The 15,643-nt window shown below is 53.8% G+C and overlaps 1 protein-coding gene across 12 annotated transcripts in view; it reads right to left on the reverse strand.

The window, feature by feature from the left end:
* Positions 1-15,643, reverse strand: part of PLA2G6 (phospholipase A2 group VI) — a 57,816-nt gene that overhangs the window by 11,216 nt on the left and 30,957 nt on the right. For 11 of the 12 annotated variants that reach the window (XM_032836649.1, XM_032836651.1, XM_032836646.1 and 8 more), the window contains 6 exons: positions 14,557-14,739; positions 10,658-10,766; positions 9,196-9,357; positions 7,289-7,367; positions 4,899-5,062; positions 3,497-3,647 (listed from right to left, as the gene is read on the reverse strand). In XM_032836649.1, the coding sequence (XP_032692540.1) occupies positions 3,497-3,647; positions 4,899-5,062; positions 7,289-7,367; positions 9,196-9,357; positions 10,658-10,766; positions 14,557-14,739 (848 nt within the window). The remainder of the gene's footprint in view (positions 1-3,496; positions 3,648-4,898; positions 5,063-7,288; positions 7,368-9,195; positions 9,358-10,657; positions 10,767-14,556; positions 14,740-15,643) is intronic. The other variant, XM_032836653.1, reaches the window with a different exon arrangement.

Consider the following 15,643-nt stretch of genomic DNA (forward strand, 5'->3'; position numbering starts at 1 on the left):
AATAAAATCTTTAAAAATAAATAAATAAATAATAAATAAATAAATAAATAAATGTTAACTTTTCTCCACCTCATGAAAACCCAAGGAGGCAGGTAGTATGTTATTCCCATTTTTGAGAAGAGGAAACTTCAGGGCACACCATCTTAACCACTTCTCTAGGGCGCCTCCAAGAAGAGCTGGGACACCCTTGAAGATGGACAAGGTTGGGAGGTTCTGCTGCCCCAGATACTGGGACTCGCCATAAAGTGCAGGGACAGAGCCAGCCCACAGAACAGAACACAGAAACTGCTGAGCAGACCTGGAGGGAAAGACAGACCTCTTCACAGATGAGGCTGGGGAAACTGGTTACTCATGTGGAAAACATGAAATTGGGGTCCCCCGATCAGAAAACCAATTCTAGGCTGATGAAGACCTAAACTGTGAAAGGCAGATCTAGAGAGATTGCTGACCTGATGGGAAGATTACTTCCTGCCCCAGGCTAAGGGAGGCTTGTTGAACGAATGTAAAAAGTGCAAACCATAAAAACAAACAAACAAACAAAACAAAACAAAAAGAAAAAACAAAAAAGGAAAAAGAAAAACATTTATAAATTCTACTACATTAAGAACATCCATTCATCAACAAAACACTGTAAAGAAATGAAAAGACAAGCCACGGAGTGGGAGGAAAGATTTTAAAATCTGTATGTCCCTCAAAGGACTAGTTTTCAGGATATAAAAAAGATCATTAAGAAGCCTCTTGAGGGGGCGCCTGGGTGGCTCAGTGGGTTAAAGCCTCTGCCTTCGGCTCAGGTCATGGTCCCGGAGTCCTGGGATCGAGCCCCGCATCGGGCTCTCTGCTCAGCGGGGAGCCTGCTTCCTCTTTCTCTCTGCCTACTTCTGATCTCTGTCAAATAAATAAATAAAATCTTTAAAAAAAAAAAAAAAAGAAGCCTCTTGAGGCGCCTGGGAGGCTCAGTGGGTTAAACCTCCGACTCTTGACTTCCTGTCAGGTCATGATCCCAGGGTCCTGGGATCGAGCCCTGAGTGGGGCTCTGTGCTCAGTGGAGCGTCTGCTTGAAATTCTCTCACTCCCTCTGCCCCTCACCCTTGCTCTCTCTCTCTAAATAAATGAAAGGAGGTTCAACCCCTCGGGGTTGTGGATTCGAACCACATGTTGGGCATAGAGATTACTTTAAAATCTAATACGTACAAAAATAAATGCTTTTAACCCCAAAATCCCACAATCTAATTTTATGAAAAATAGACAAAACACTTGAATAGTAACTTTATGAAAGGAGAAATGCAAACCACCTTTAAAACATACAGAAAGAGAGGCGCCTGGGTGGCTCAGTTGTTAAGCGTCTGCCTTTGGCTCAGGTCATGATCCCAGAGTCCCGGGATTGAGCCCCACATCGGGCTCCCTCTGCTCGGCAGAAAGCCTGCTTCTCCCTCCTCACTCCCCCTGCTTGTGTTCCCTCTCTGGCTGTGTCTCTCTGTCAAATAAATAAATAAAACCTTTAAAAAATTTACAAAAGGGGTGCCTGGGTGGCTCAGTGGGTTAAAGCCTCTGCCTTCGGCTCCGGTCATGATCCCAGGGTCCTGGGATCAAACCCTGCATCGGGCTCTCTGCTTCCCCTCCTTCTCTCTCTGCCTGCCTCTCTGCCTACTTGTGATCTCTGTCTGTCAAATAAATAAATAAATAAAATCTTTAAAAAAAAAACAACATATAGAAAGGTAGGGGCACCTGGGTGGCTCAGTCAGTTAAGCATCGACTCTTGATTTCAGGTCAAGTCACGATCTCAGGGTCGTTAAATTGAATCCTGCCTCCAGCTTACTCTGGGGGTAAAGTCTGCTTGAGAGTCTCTCTCCCTCTGCCCCTCCCCACCTCAAGAAAGAAAGAAAAGAAAAAAGGAGAGGAGAGGAGAGGAGGAGACGAGAGGAGAGGAAAGGAAAGGAAAAAGAAAAGTAGAAAAGAAAAGAAAAGAAAAGAAAAGAAAAGAAAAGAAAAGAAAGAAAAGAAAAGAGAAAAGAAAAGAAGGAAGGAAGGAAGGAAGGGGAAAAGGAAATTTAGAAAACCCACAAATTAAAAAAAAAGAAAAGAAAAAGAAGGAAGAAAATTTAGGAAATCCACTTCACACCAGTCGGGACAGCAGCACCCCCGGGTGGCAGGACAGGAGCTAAGGGGCTGGGGACATGCTCAATGGACTTTGGGACTTGGCTGGTGGCTATGTGGGTGTTTGCTTTATAATTATTCACTGAACTGGTTTATGAGCTTTTCTAAATGTATGTTCTATTTCACCATTTAAGAGAGACAAAATGTCTAGGATAAAATACACAAAAATGTTTTAAAAACATTATCTGGGGCGCCTGGGTGGCTCAGTGGGTTAAGCCGCTGCCTTCGGCTCAGGTCATGATCTCAGGGTCTTGGGATCGAGTCCCGCATCGGGCTCTCTGCTCAGCAGGGGGCCTGCTTCCCTCTCTCTCTCTCTCTCTCTGCCTGCCTCTCTGTCTACTTGTGATCTCTGTCAAATAAATAAATAAAATCTTTAAAAAATAAATAAATAAAAATAAAAAAATAAAAACATTATCTTTTGGTTTCTACTACATGAATGATATTTTCTTCCTTTTTATTTTTACTTTTTTGCATATTTTTCCGATTTTTCTTCAAAGACTATGCATTATTCTTAAATGAAAAAAAGAAGATGAAGAAGAAGAAGAAAAGGAAGGAAGGAAGGGAAAAAAGAAAAACGGAAAAAGCTTTATTATGAAAAGAAATCCTCCCTAACCTGCAAGGCCTCGCTCACACATCACCACCTCCAGGGAGCTCCCCCTGACCACCTCACCCTCAGTCCTCAGGCCCCTATCAGCTCATGAACACTTCTCAGTGCCCTGCTCTGGGGCAGATGCTGGGGCTGCAGAGAAACAAGGCAGCCACATTCCTGCCTCAGGGAGCTCAAGAGTCTGGCCGGTGACAGACACAGGCACGAGACAGACCAGAGAGCACTCCTGGGCTGGGCAGCATGACAAAGACGTAGCATTGCCATAGGCTCTTCTGGAACTTCTCAAACACCTGCAGCTGTGCACGGCTGTCATTTCCCAGGTCATTTATCTCCCAACCAGACTGCAAATGGCTCACCAGCCTTTCCACCTGGTGGTGACCCCCTTCAACCGCCCCCCACACACATGAACACACATGCGCACACACGTACACACACACACACAATGCCTGGAGCACAGCCTCACTCGGCAAAAGGTCCCAGGTGTGTGATGGACCAGAAGCGACCCCCTCTGACCCGGGGATGTGCTGTCAGGGTGGGAAAACAGCAGCCCCAGGTCGGGGGTGTCCTACAACAGAATTCTCCAGAAGCCCGTGGCTCACTTGGGAAGGAGCTACCGGCCCCCCCCAGCCCCCCGCCACTTTCACCAGACCGGAGCAGGGAGCCCTCTGCTCCCCCAGAATAGCGGGAGGGCTGCCTGGCTGGGGCCACAGCCACAGCCTTACTCCTGAGGCTTACTTGGGTTTCTTGACATCGGTCATCTTGGTGTGCTCCCCAAACTCGCGCTTCAGGAACTCCTCCAGGGGCCCCGACTCGTAGGGCCGTGAGCCCCGGAAAACCTCATCCTTCATGCGAAAGTACACACACCGCATGTAGGCCATGGACTTGCCTAGAACAAGGAGGGGGAGACACGAGGGTCCTGCTCCGACAGCCGCAGGGAGGGAGGCCAGCCGGGGCTCCTGGGCCTCTCCTCGGCCACTTCCCACAGAGGCAGAAATCCCCTTCAGAGCCCCGAGGCTCTGCACTTAATTCTGTAGCCATGATTTCGTATTTTCCTTAAAGAAGGGCCCTGAAAGTGTAAGCGTTTTTAAATCTAATCTACATGAACCCCAGCTGGCTCAGAAGAGAAGGACCAACCCTGTCCTGCGGGCCTCTGAGAACAGGCAGGGTCAAAGGGGACAGGCTGCACCTCTCTGGGGCCGGGGCTGAGGAGAGGCGGGTGTCTGCTCTTACAAGAGGCTGAACTAGGGGACTTCTCAAATCCTTTCCATAGCTCCCCAGGAGTCTGAAGAAGGAAGTGACCCTTTCTGGAGGAGGCCAGGACCTCCGCCCCCAGACCTCACATCCCACTGGGCAGACACAGATCCAAGAGAGCTTTTCTCTCGTGGAAAGCAGGAACTGGAGACCAGAGAGGGGATGTGGGGCCCTGGAGGCCCAGGGACGGGGGTCTTAGCACATTGCCGACAGACAGACTGCAGACTGGACCATCCCAGAGCCCCACGGGACTCTGCTCCCAGCCGCCTCCCGACCTGGCTGCCTCATGTCCCCGACACCCTGAACTGCGAAGCTGTGATGCGTGGCGGCCCTGTGGCCCTGGGAAGTGCTGCGCTGCGTGTCTAAGGAGCTGTCCTAGCCCCTGCAACCCCACAGGGCTGGTTACGTGACTTTGAGGCACCCCTCTCCCCCCACGGCCTGGATTTCCCTGTGGGTGAAGGCAGCATGCTGACTGGGACTCTGGCTTTCTTGGACTCCATGGCTCATCGTTCCCGAGACCACCCACTGCCTCCACCCTCAGACTGGTTTTCCTTACTCCCAGCACTTCCCAGGCCCTGTGGGGCCTGCCTCACCAGGCTATCGGGGAGAATAGTAGAGGAGATGGATGTAAAAATGCTTCGTACATGGAAAGGCTCGTTCTATCCCCCATGGAGGGAAGGGCACCCAGGCCCGGCCCAGCCCCCCAGCCCTTCTCTTTCCAGCCTTGCACCCAATGCCGTCAGCCTCCCCCACAAAGGGCTTTCAGGGCCTCCCCTCCCCAGCAACCCTCTTTGCAAGGCTCTGAAACAAAACTGAGCACCATATGAGGGCAGATCCCAACCACCACCCCCAGCCCTGCCCCTGCCGCCCAGGGGCCTGCCCTCACTGTGCAGAATGGCCAGGGCCAAGATGCCCCCCGTGCTGGTCCCTGCCACCCAGTCAAAGAGATCCTTGGTGGCGACGCCCGAGGCCTTCTCAATGGCGATGAGGAGCTGGATGATGACGAGGCCCTTCACGCCCCCTCCGTCCAGGCAGAGCAGGTGGTCGTGGCTGTGGGGGGGACAGCAGTGGGAGAGAAAACGGTCCCGTTACCGCCCAGCACTCTGCGTGGGCCTGCGTCCCTGAGCATCTGTGAGCGCGGAAAGATAAGGCCCCATAGAGCTCGCTCGCTACTGGGGCCTTTTGGGGTGGAGAAGCAGGAGCACAATCAGTAAAGGAGTAAACATAAGGTATCTCAGGAGGGGAAAAAGTGCAACTAGCAATAAGGAAAGGGGCCAGGTGCCACCTCAGCAGACGGCTGGGTCTGTCCCTCCCACTTGGTTTTGGTCAGGTTTGGGTTCCCAGGCCTGCCCTGCAGCAGGTGCCTAAGAAAAGTCTGTTTGACTCAGACAAGGCTGGGGGAGAGGGCTGGTACCCGGCAGCCCGGCCAGGAATGCTGGTGGAGAGGGTGAGGGCCGTCCTCCCAGTGGGCGGGGCAGGGGAGGAGGGGGCCAGGGAAGAGGGACATCTGTATGCCAGGAGCTGCGAGTTCCTTTTCCCAGCGTGAATTCACAGGAACATCCCAAACCCCTTTGAGGCACTGCTCCCCCCAGTGCACATCTGTGAAGGAACGAAGCTCAGAGGTGAGGTGACCCTCCGGAGTCCCAAGACTGGGAACTGCTATGGCCAGGTCCCCAGCCGGGGTCTGCTGACTCCCGAGTGCTCGGTCACATGCCCTGACACATCTCCCGCGGCCCAGCCGTGCCCAGCTCCCGGCCCCGGGAAGGCTGTCACGGTCTATATTCAGACCGGGAAGCTTCCTTCTGGTCTCCTCATCCTTCTGTCTCGGCTTCAAAGTCCCTGCCGAGAGAAGCCTGCTCTGAGGCCCTCAGGTCCCCCAGCTCAGCCCGCTCCTCCTGCAACCGCTCTATCTGTGGGGAGCACTCCTGGCTTCCATAAGCATTTCCGTTTTCTTCCGCCCCCAGATGGGCTGGAAGCTCCCTCTGCGCAGGGCTGCATGTCTAGGGAACTCGAGAGCCACCCAACAGACCGCTGGGAGATGGGGACCAGGCTGGCCTACCTCTAGGGTCCCCTGTCTTCCTGGACCAGCTGCCCGGCCCTACAGCAAACCCAGAGGGTGGCAGGGGAGGCTGGGCTGTCACCAGAGGCCCAAGCAGACATGCGAGGGACCTTTCTAAGGATGTAGGGCTTACATCAGAGACATGGGCCCAGACGGAGCATGGCGGAGCGACGTGACCCGCAGCCCCGCATGGGGAGGTCCCTCCAGGGGTGTCCTGATTCTCTCCTCAGTCCCGCCTGCAAGGAGGGCACTCCGGCTGGGGCTAACTACCCTGGTCCTGCCAGAGAATCTGCCTCCTCTCCTCTTATGGGCCAGAACAGGTCGGTCCTCCTTCTGGTACCTTCCTTGGCCCCCACGCAGGTGTGTGCACATGTGTATGCGTGTACATGTGCCGCCGGGAGGCGCGGTGGCAGGAACCTCCAGAGCGCGGCCGGGGAAGGGGCGCATCCAGGGCGCACGTCACAGGGCAGACTTGGAAAGGAGTGGGACCTACCAAGGGTGAGCCAACCCTTCAGGCAAGGGTTGGGTGTGAGCTCCAAAGACCCGGGCTCGAGTCTCTGCTCTGATGCTCACTGCATGAGCCAGAGGTCACTTCCCCTCTCGGGACTCAGGTCCCCCATGTGCAGAACAAGGGTCCCAGTCCCTCCCCAGGCAGGCTGTTGGGAGCATGGAACAGTAAGAGCCAGAGAACAAGAAAGCAACTCTATTATAGTGAGGAGAAGAGAGAGAGAGCGAGCACAGTCGATCCCAAGCACATCTGTGCCAGGAACTTGCCGTGCGTGGCAGACAGTTTCTGAGCCCCAGGGACTGTCCTCAAGGACCAAGGCCTCTGCTCTTTGTGCCCATCTCCAGGCCTGCCTCCAAGAATGGGCCTGTGTACAGCAGGTGGGGAAGCCGGCCAAGGGACAGGATGGAACCAGGGGAAACAGGCTCAGCATCACAGAGGGATCTGGGGGACCTTCCCTAACAAATCGGGACAAGGGCAGGAGGGAACGGACAGGAGTACAGCCACCTCCGTCGTGCGACCCCTGAGCCCGCATGGTCACTGACGAAAGAGCAGACCCAGGCTTTCTGAAGAGCCGGTCCCTTCGCTGTGAACTACAGAGGACGCCCACTACCTCGCAGGGAACCTGGTGGGGACCAGCCGAAAGCCCCAGCCTGCTGGAGGGCACCAGGCAGAGCCGTGAACGCGTGGTCTCCCTCCCTCCTCCACTTACGTTCGCTTCTCATCCCTCATGGAGCTGAGGATGAAGGCCGGCTTCCGGGACCGGGAGATGTGTACGATGTCTTGCAGTTCTGTGAAGCACAGGGTAGGGTGGGCCGGAGCCACACGGGGCCAGGCTCCCACCATCCCATGGGTGCAGAGAGCAGCTCTGGGGCTGTGCCCTCCCCCAACTGCCCCCAGCAGGAGCACCTGCCTCCAGCCGCAGGGAAGGGCTCTGTGTCCCAGGACCCAGGTAAGCCAGAGGCCACCAGCCCCTTGGGGTGAACTGGGCTAGAATGCGGAGGGGAGCCCACCGCTCTGGGACGGGCCCCAGCCCACCCGGCCAGCTCCCAGACTCTCCTTGATGCCTTCCTCCCAAAGCCCCAAAGCCCGAGCACCCCGCCATGCCCCATGCTTCTCAGCTCCCGAAGCATTTTCTCATGCATCGGGCAAGCGCAGCTGCTGACCTCCATCATCACCACAATCCTCATCCCCAATTTCCAGAGGAGGCTCCAAGAGCTTTATGAGACTGACTCGTCCAAAGTCATTTAGCCAAAAGGGCTGAGTCTGGACATTCCTTGAGGTTAAGTCCATGAGTGGAGGAAGATAACCAACCACTCTCCAGATGCTGCTCATCCTGATCCCAGGTCTAGAAACTTCAGCAGCCTCTCAGATCAGCCGCACCCACCACTCCCTCTGTTCTGCTCTGCGCCCCAATCCCCCACCCCCGCCACCCCCCGAGGGACTGGCTGCCCTCCTGCCTGGCCCGGCACTGCCATGCCATCTGGCTTCCAACAGGCCCTCCCCATCCCTGTGCAGAGTCTAGAAGCAGCAAAGTAGGAACGCAGGCTGCAAGGCAGGATGCCTCCCCTTCACCAGGGCCTGTGGCCAGAGGGTGGGTGAGATGAGCAGGAGAGACTGGCCAGGAGAGGCAGTGGACAGAGTGCCAGGGAGAGGGTGGAAAGGCTGGCTGCATGTGTCTGGCCTGCAGCTGGGAAAGAGAGGGAACTAGAGCTACAGTGAGCTCGGGGCTCGGCAGGCTCACCAGCCCCTTGAGGCCCAGGGCATTACCCATCTGACGCCGCGCCCCAGGCCCACCATCCCGCCTGGCTTGGGTGACGGCCTGCCTGTAAAAGTGAGAGATAAAGATGGGGTGGGGGTGGGGGAGAAGGGCCTGGGTGGGGATGGGCAGGGGAGGAGAGGGGCAAGGCCAGATGCACCGACTGTGGCTGTGGGCTCTGCCTCGCCTGACTCCAGGCTAGGCTGGGCTATACTGGCTAACAGAGCTGGTGTCTGCTTCCACAGCAAGGTGGGAAGAAGAAAGCTGGCTTGCCAAGGATTGGTTTCTGACTGCCCTGTTCAGAGGACACTACTCTCAAATGATCTCGGGCCCTGCTTGGACCAGCCCACAGAAAGCCCAGAGGACGGACCCCATCTCCTTGGGGGCCATCTCCATGGGCACCAAGGACACACAGGGGCAGAGGCAGGTTGCCTGGCCATGTTCAAAAGCCTGTAGGTCACCAATGGGGCCAGCAGGGGACACACAGGCCCCAGGTCTGACAGAATGCACAGTGTGGCAGAAACACTCCTCACTGGAACCATGAAAGCAACCTCCCTCGTGGGTGCCCTGGGGATGCCCAGACCTGAGACGGTGTCCAGGGCACTCTCTCAGGAGACATGGACTTCGGGCCAACAGCCAGGGACACCACCCCCATCCCCCACCCAGGGCCCTGGGCTCCATCAGTCGCTGGTTGCCTCCAGAAGCTGACAGATCCTGCCCCATCGTTCCTTGCTCCCTTAAACCACTTCTACCCTAGACCCTGTTTCCTTCAGATCAAGACTGCTCTGATCCCAGCACCTGGGGACCAGCTGGAGAGGAGGGAGTGTGGCGGAGCGGGGCCAGGTTGGGGGGAGGCCTACCTAGGTTGTTTAAGCTGATCGGTGGGGGCTGAGATCTTTCCAGGGAGAAGGAGTGATGTGTCGTAGTGGAGCTCTGCTCCGAGGGGGCCTCTTGGGTGAGTGGGAGACTGTAGTTGGCCCCTATGGTTCTCAGCAGAGTTAAGAGCGTCTTCCTGGTGACAACTAGTCAGGGTTTGGGAAGGGGGGAATCGCACAGGATCACAAATGATGTCAATACGCAAGTGAGAGGCCCTTCCTTTCCACACCAGGCCCCCTCTCTCATCTACCAGGTGGCCTGGGTATGTGGGGGAACTGGGTGCGGCTGGGGGGTGGGGCGGGGGCTGACTCCAGCCTGTTATAAAGAGCTTCCCAAGGCCTGGGAAGGCACAGAGGTCAACCACAAAATATGGAAGTCCAGTCCGAGTACTTGGGGCCACAGAATATGCCCAGTTTGAGTATTTGGGGCCCCCCTGTGCCTTCACTTTCAGTCAAGAAAACAGGACTCCAGGGGCGCCTGGGTGGCTCAGTGGGTGAAGCATCTGCCTTTGGCTCAGGTCATGATCCCAGGGTTCTGGGATCGAGCCCCATGCCCTGCCATGCCGGGTTCCCTGCTCAGCGGGGACTCTGTTTCTCCCTCTCCCTCGACCCCTCTCCCTGGCTCCCACTCCCTCACTCTCTTTCAAATAAATACATAAAATCTTAAAAAAAAAAACAAGAAAACAAGATTGGGCTTAATTATATCTAATAAAAATTATCTTAAAAACCTAATTTAAAAAGAAAGGAAACCGGACTCCTGCCTCTATGTTCAGCAATTCTCAAAACTGCTGAACGGAGGGTCCCTTCCAGAACTCAAAACAGACCACTCAGCCTGGAGGCATTTACCCTCCTCCTAGCGCGCACATGCGCACTTGCACCCTAGCAGCTACACACCCACAGCAACATCCCCAACTCCCCAGAACCCCCTGGAGGGTACCCAGACTTCTGTGGAGAATGATTTGCTTTTTCCAGCTCTGATGCCAAGGCTCCCCAAGTGAACATGCAGGGCGTGCAGGAAGCCCGTGTGCACTGGGCATGCGCATTCCCCCCACCCCCGGTGCCGCGCATGTGTCAACCCACGGTTGTTCCTACAAGCGGTCCCGCGGTGAATTCTCAAAGAGCAATTGGCTAACGACTGCTGTACATCCCACCCACCTCCCTGGGAATCCAGGCATCCTGAGGAAGGATGGGGCCGTACAGAAGAGGACATCGATTTGGCAAGCCCCCTGTTGGGAGCCATCTACTGGTGATGGCCCTTGTTCTTGGGCAAAGAAAGCTTCCCCTCTCAGCCTCCCAGGTGCTCCTGGAAACTCCACGCAGGGAGCAAGGTGGGGAGGGGGTGAGTAGGGACAGGATGCTGGTGCCTGATGGCTGGGACCACCCTCTTCCCCTGGGCATGCACCCACCCACCCACGCCTAACTCTGGTCCAGAGTGCAGGGCACTTACGTTTGCTGATCTTGGAAGCTATGAATGCGGGAGTCTCCCCAAAGTCATTGGGGGTGTCCACCTCTGCCCCAAACACAATGAGGGCCTTGATCATCTCCACATTGTCTTTCTGTTGGGGAATGGAGTAAGGGGAAAATGCAACAGCTCAGGGAAACAAGAGGGAAAGGACGCCAGCCTTTTTCACCTTGCCCATCAACTCGTGGGCACAGGAGAAGATGCTGGAGCTTTCAGAGCCCCCACCCACTTAATAACCCAGGCAGAAGCTGGAAGTGACTCACCCCCAGTCCCCAGCCCCACCAGCAACTTCTGGAAGCAAGGCCTTTAGGACCCCCGCCCCAGGAGCCATGGGGACACTGAAGCGTCAGCTGCTGATCACTTTCAGGAGCAGCAGCAAAGGGCGGGCAGGGAAAGGGAAGGCTGTCCTGCCCATCACGTTAAGGGTGTCTTTTATGAGGGGTAACGGAGTACACGTCCTCCCTGATGGCCGCCTTCAAGTGCAGCTTCCCTCCACAGAGCACTGTGCATGTAACATCTGGAGGCTGGGCAGGGGGGCGCGGGACATGGTTTCCCAAAACAAACCTAATAAGCCAGCCGCCTGGAGACCAGAGCTCTGGTCTCATCACCTCCCTCTTCCTGGGGTCAATTTCCTTGCCGAGAGAATGAAGAGTCATGTCTAGAATACAGCTTTCCAAATGGTGGTCCACGTACATTAGGATTTACATGGGCACAGCTAAATATGTGTGCTTGAATCGTTAGTTATGCATTTCCGTTTTCTTTACCTTTCTATTGTGTCACTGATTTACCCCTTTCGGTAGCGATCGAACACTTCCTTCTAAATAAATTTAAGTTTAGAAGCAAACCAACCAACTTAAATGATTAAGGTCATAACCGTAAATGTGGTTCATGAATGTGCCCAAAACCGTGACGCTCATCCGCAGGTGCCTGCGGTATGGGAAACAAGGGACATTGGCAGTTCTCGAAGAGCGATCTGTGGCCCCTCCGTGAATATGGGAGACCCTCTGGAGGGTTCACGAGCATCACACTGTTTTCATAGGGGCGCCTGGCTGGCTCAGATGGAAGAGCGTGATGCTCTTGATCTCGGGGTCTTGAGTTTGAGCCCCGTATTGGGTGGTAAAGATTACTAAAAAAGATAAGTAAACTTAAATAAAAAAAGAAAGAAACCCTGCTTTATAAAAAAAACCAAGATGTTCCCTTTTTGCATTGCGTTGACTTTTGCACCAATGGTGTAAAAACAGTGATGGATAAAACTGCCCAGGCCTCCACAAGACCGGGGCATCAAACTAATACTCGCCCTGGTTTTCCTTTCTGCCACCCGTTCACAGAAAGAAATCACCCAGTTAATTAAATAGCCAGTTTCCCTTAGGAAATGTCCTTCATTCAGTAAGAATTAATTTTATTAAATTTTGACACTGTCTACTCTGTGTCATTAGATGGAGAGAAATCAGGACACCTGGGTAGCTCAGACAGTTAAGCGTCTGCCTTTGGCTCAGGTCATGATGCTAGGGTCTTGAGATGGAGTCCCGCATAGGGCTCCTTGCTCAGCGGGGAGTCTGCTTCTCCCTCTCCCTGACGCTCCCCCTGCTTATGCACTCTCAATCGCTTTCTGACAAATAAAATCTTAAAAAAAAAAAAAAAGATGGAGGGAAAGCATAGGCATTTCTGGGGCATCATCTTGAGGAACCAACCATTGTCTTGAGGAAAAGCATGGATGTAATTGTTTGGGTTGTGAGCAGAACCATCTTTTTTTTTCTTGGAACGCCATTTTTACTTGGGATCATGACTGAAGAGCTACGTACGATGGGTCAGCCTTGGGTATGCAGAAGACACGTTCTCAAAAATGAATGCAGTGAGCCTGGCACTTCAAGAAAAACGCCCACCGCATTTTGTGCCAATCACAAAATTCAAGCTCGCAAACAAAAATGGGAATTCCAGAACACTTGTATATGCCATGACGGGCTTGACAGCTTCCCAGAACTGGAAGACTCTTCTGATGAGATCGGTGGGGATATTTATAAACGTGGGGTTTCGATCCCGTATAATGAAATGGTTCAACAGTCCTACGCATGCACAGTGAGCCAGTATTTTCCAAGAATGACCTGAAATCACGCAGGGGTAAAAGATGCAAGGGGAGTGCAAGAGATACCAAGGGAATGAAGTATGACACGGAGATGGTTGCGGGTCCCACTTGCAACTGACTTGTCAGAAACTAACCCTCCTCCAGTTTAGGTGCAACAGTGAAGAATATTCATGATTCTCTGAGAAGGCGCTACTGTGCATCTTTTTCAACAACCTGTCTATGTGAGCCCAGACTGTCTTCAAACCCAACATACATTCAACAACACATTGCAACAGAATAAATGTAGCAGAAGACATGAGAATCAACATGTCTTCCCTGAGGCCAGGCATTAAAAAGATTCGCAAAAATGTAGAACAAGGGGCACCTGGGTGGCTCAGTGGGTTAAAGCCTCTGCTTTCGGCTCAGGTCATGATCCCAGGGTCCTGGGATCGAGCCCCGCATCAGGCTCTCTGCTCAACGGGGAGCCTGCTTCCCTTCCTTTCTCTTTGCCTGCCTCTCTCCCTACTTGAGATCTCTGTCAAATAAATAAATAAAATCTTTAAAAAAAAATGTAAAATGATGCCAACTCTTTTCGATTATTTTTGGTTTGGGAAAATAAAGTTGTTTTTCATAAAAATGTTACTTATTGAGGCTGTGACTGGTGAATTGTCATTTTTTTAAAAAGATTTTTATTTATTATTTATTTGACAGAGATCACAAGTAAGATCACAAATAAGAAACTTCTTATTTTTAATCTTCAATCTGGTAAATATAGATAAAATCTTTATCAATGAAAAGTCTTTGGGATCATCAATATCACTTTTTAAGCATACAATGGGACCACATGGACCCAAAATTTTGAGAACCGATGAGCTAGATAATTCTAAGGGATCATTCAGTGCTGAAAATGGCCACGGTTTTATTAAGGGCTTCCACCTCCCAGACAACAGTGTCGCCACACGGTTATGGCCTTTGGTATAAAACAGCATGTCTCTGAGTGTGTCCTCAATCTATATCTTTTAGAGTCCCGGAGGCCTGTCCAATCCCATCCCTTGGTGATCTGTGGAACGTACGTACGTACACGTGGTACTGCTATGGAATACGAGGTACCGAATACCTACACGTGTCGGTGACGAGTGACATTCCCTCCCTGCAATTTGTATGTTCATACTCTGGTCGTCTTTCCACACTGGAGGGGCTTTAAGGGCAGGACCTATGCTCTATAATAAGCCAAAAACTGTGGCCAATCCCTATCATGAGCCACCAAGCCACCACTAAGCTCCCAGACCCTGCCTTCTGGGAGCTTAGAGTCCCCCTCTAAGGCGTGGACTAGGAGACCGGAATCTCTAAGGAGATAGGAACAATATGTAGATGAGTACTTCCCCTAAGGATGCAGGGCGGGAGGAGAACTGGTATCTCCAGGACATCTCAGGGATGCTCCTGGAGTTACCAAGGGTCTGCCACTCTCTTCTCTCAACAGCTCTGCCAGGTGGGAGCCGATACCCCGGGTTTCCAGATAAGGACACTGAGGCTGACAGGTGACTTGGCCAAGGCCACGGCGGGTCGCTGGGGCTGTACTTCCCCTCTCACACCATGCACCTGTCAAATGGGGAGCCCAGGAGCAGGAGGGACTGTGGTGCAGAGGAAGGAGATGATATTTTGGGCTAAGAGGGGGACACGGAAGGTTCCTGAGGGAGAAGGTGGGGTCTTAACTGAGGAAAGATTCCCAGCGGGGGTTGGAGGGGGCACCTCGGGAGAGCAGCCACAGGCAGGCGGCCCTCCTTGCAGGAGCTGCCAGGGCTGGGGGCAGACGCAGGCTCACCGACATGGCCAAGTGCAGTGGGGTGTTGCCGTGCTCCCCGCGGGCGTCCGCATTGGCCCCATAGGTCAGCAACGCCATGACGCAGTCGAAGCGGTTGCGCATCACAGCCACATGCAGGGCCGTGTTCCCTGTGCTGCTGGTGCTGTTCACATCGCAGCCCCGTTTTAGCAGCATGCGGGCCATCTGCAGGAGACAGGGTCCGTGCTGGAGTGAGTGGTGACACCCGGGCACTGCCACCTCCTCCCTGAGACTCCTTCAGGAACTGGACTTCTGGAAAGCTCTAGCCACAATAACAACTCAGGGGGTGGGCCCCAGTTCTGGGGGTGGCCTTAGACCTTGGCCCATGCTGTCAGCACCCCAGAAGTAGAGGACAAAAGGCTGAAGATATGCTGATTTAAGGGGCTTCCGGGTTCTTGCCTGGAGTTAACGGGACCCCTTGCATCTCTGCAAACTCCCAGAAAGGCCCCACTCCCTGCGACCGTCCCTGGGGTCCTGCAAAGGTTTGACCCCTCCCTGGGCCTGGGCAATATACAGCCCTACACGAGGCAGCCCCGGGGAGCCTGGTCTTTGGAGCCCAAACAGTCCAGAGCCCAAAGTTCAACCCCATTTCATCCCCGTCCTCTGAACTTGGGGGGTCACCACACCCCCTGCACCCAGTTTTTCTCTTCTGTGAAAATAGAAATGCAAGTGTCTACTTCACAGAGCAGTGACAATGCACGACAAAACGTACACGGAAGGGCCTGACTTGGTCTAGCCACTGGCAGACAGAAGGTACCCTACAGAGGTCGGTAATCTCCTCCCTCCCTTGTTTAAGAATAAGCCACATTCTCGGGGGCACCCAGTACCCTGCCAAGCTCGGCTTCCAGAGATCTCCATCCTCCCCAGGGGGTGAAGCCTGGCTTAGGGAAGGCCTCTGGGGAGCTACCCAGCCAAGGCCTCACACCACCTTCTGTCTGAGTTACAAAGAATTTTCTCACACATTACCTCGCTGACTTCACACCTCCAAAGGCAGGCCACAGGACCCCCAATTCATGGAGGGTACATCGTCACTGTGCCAGTGAGCGGCAGAGCAACACCAGACTGTCCT

The sequence above is a fragment of the Lontra canadensis genome, unplaced genomic scaffold, assembly GCF_010015895.1.
Source record: "Lontra canadensis isolate GAN:19392208 unplaced genomic scaffold, GSC_riverotter_1.0 scaffold93, whole genome shotgun sequence".
In the NCBI taxonomy this organism is placed as follows: Eukaryota; Metazoa; Chordata; class Mammalia; order Carnivora; family Mustelidae; genus Lontra; species Lontra canadensis.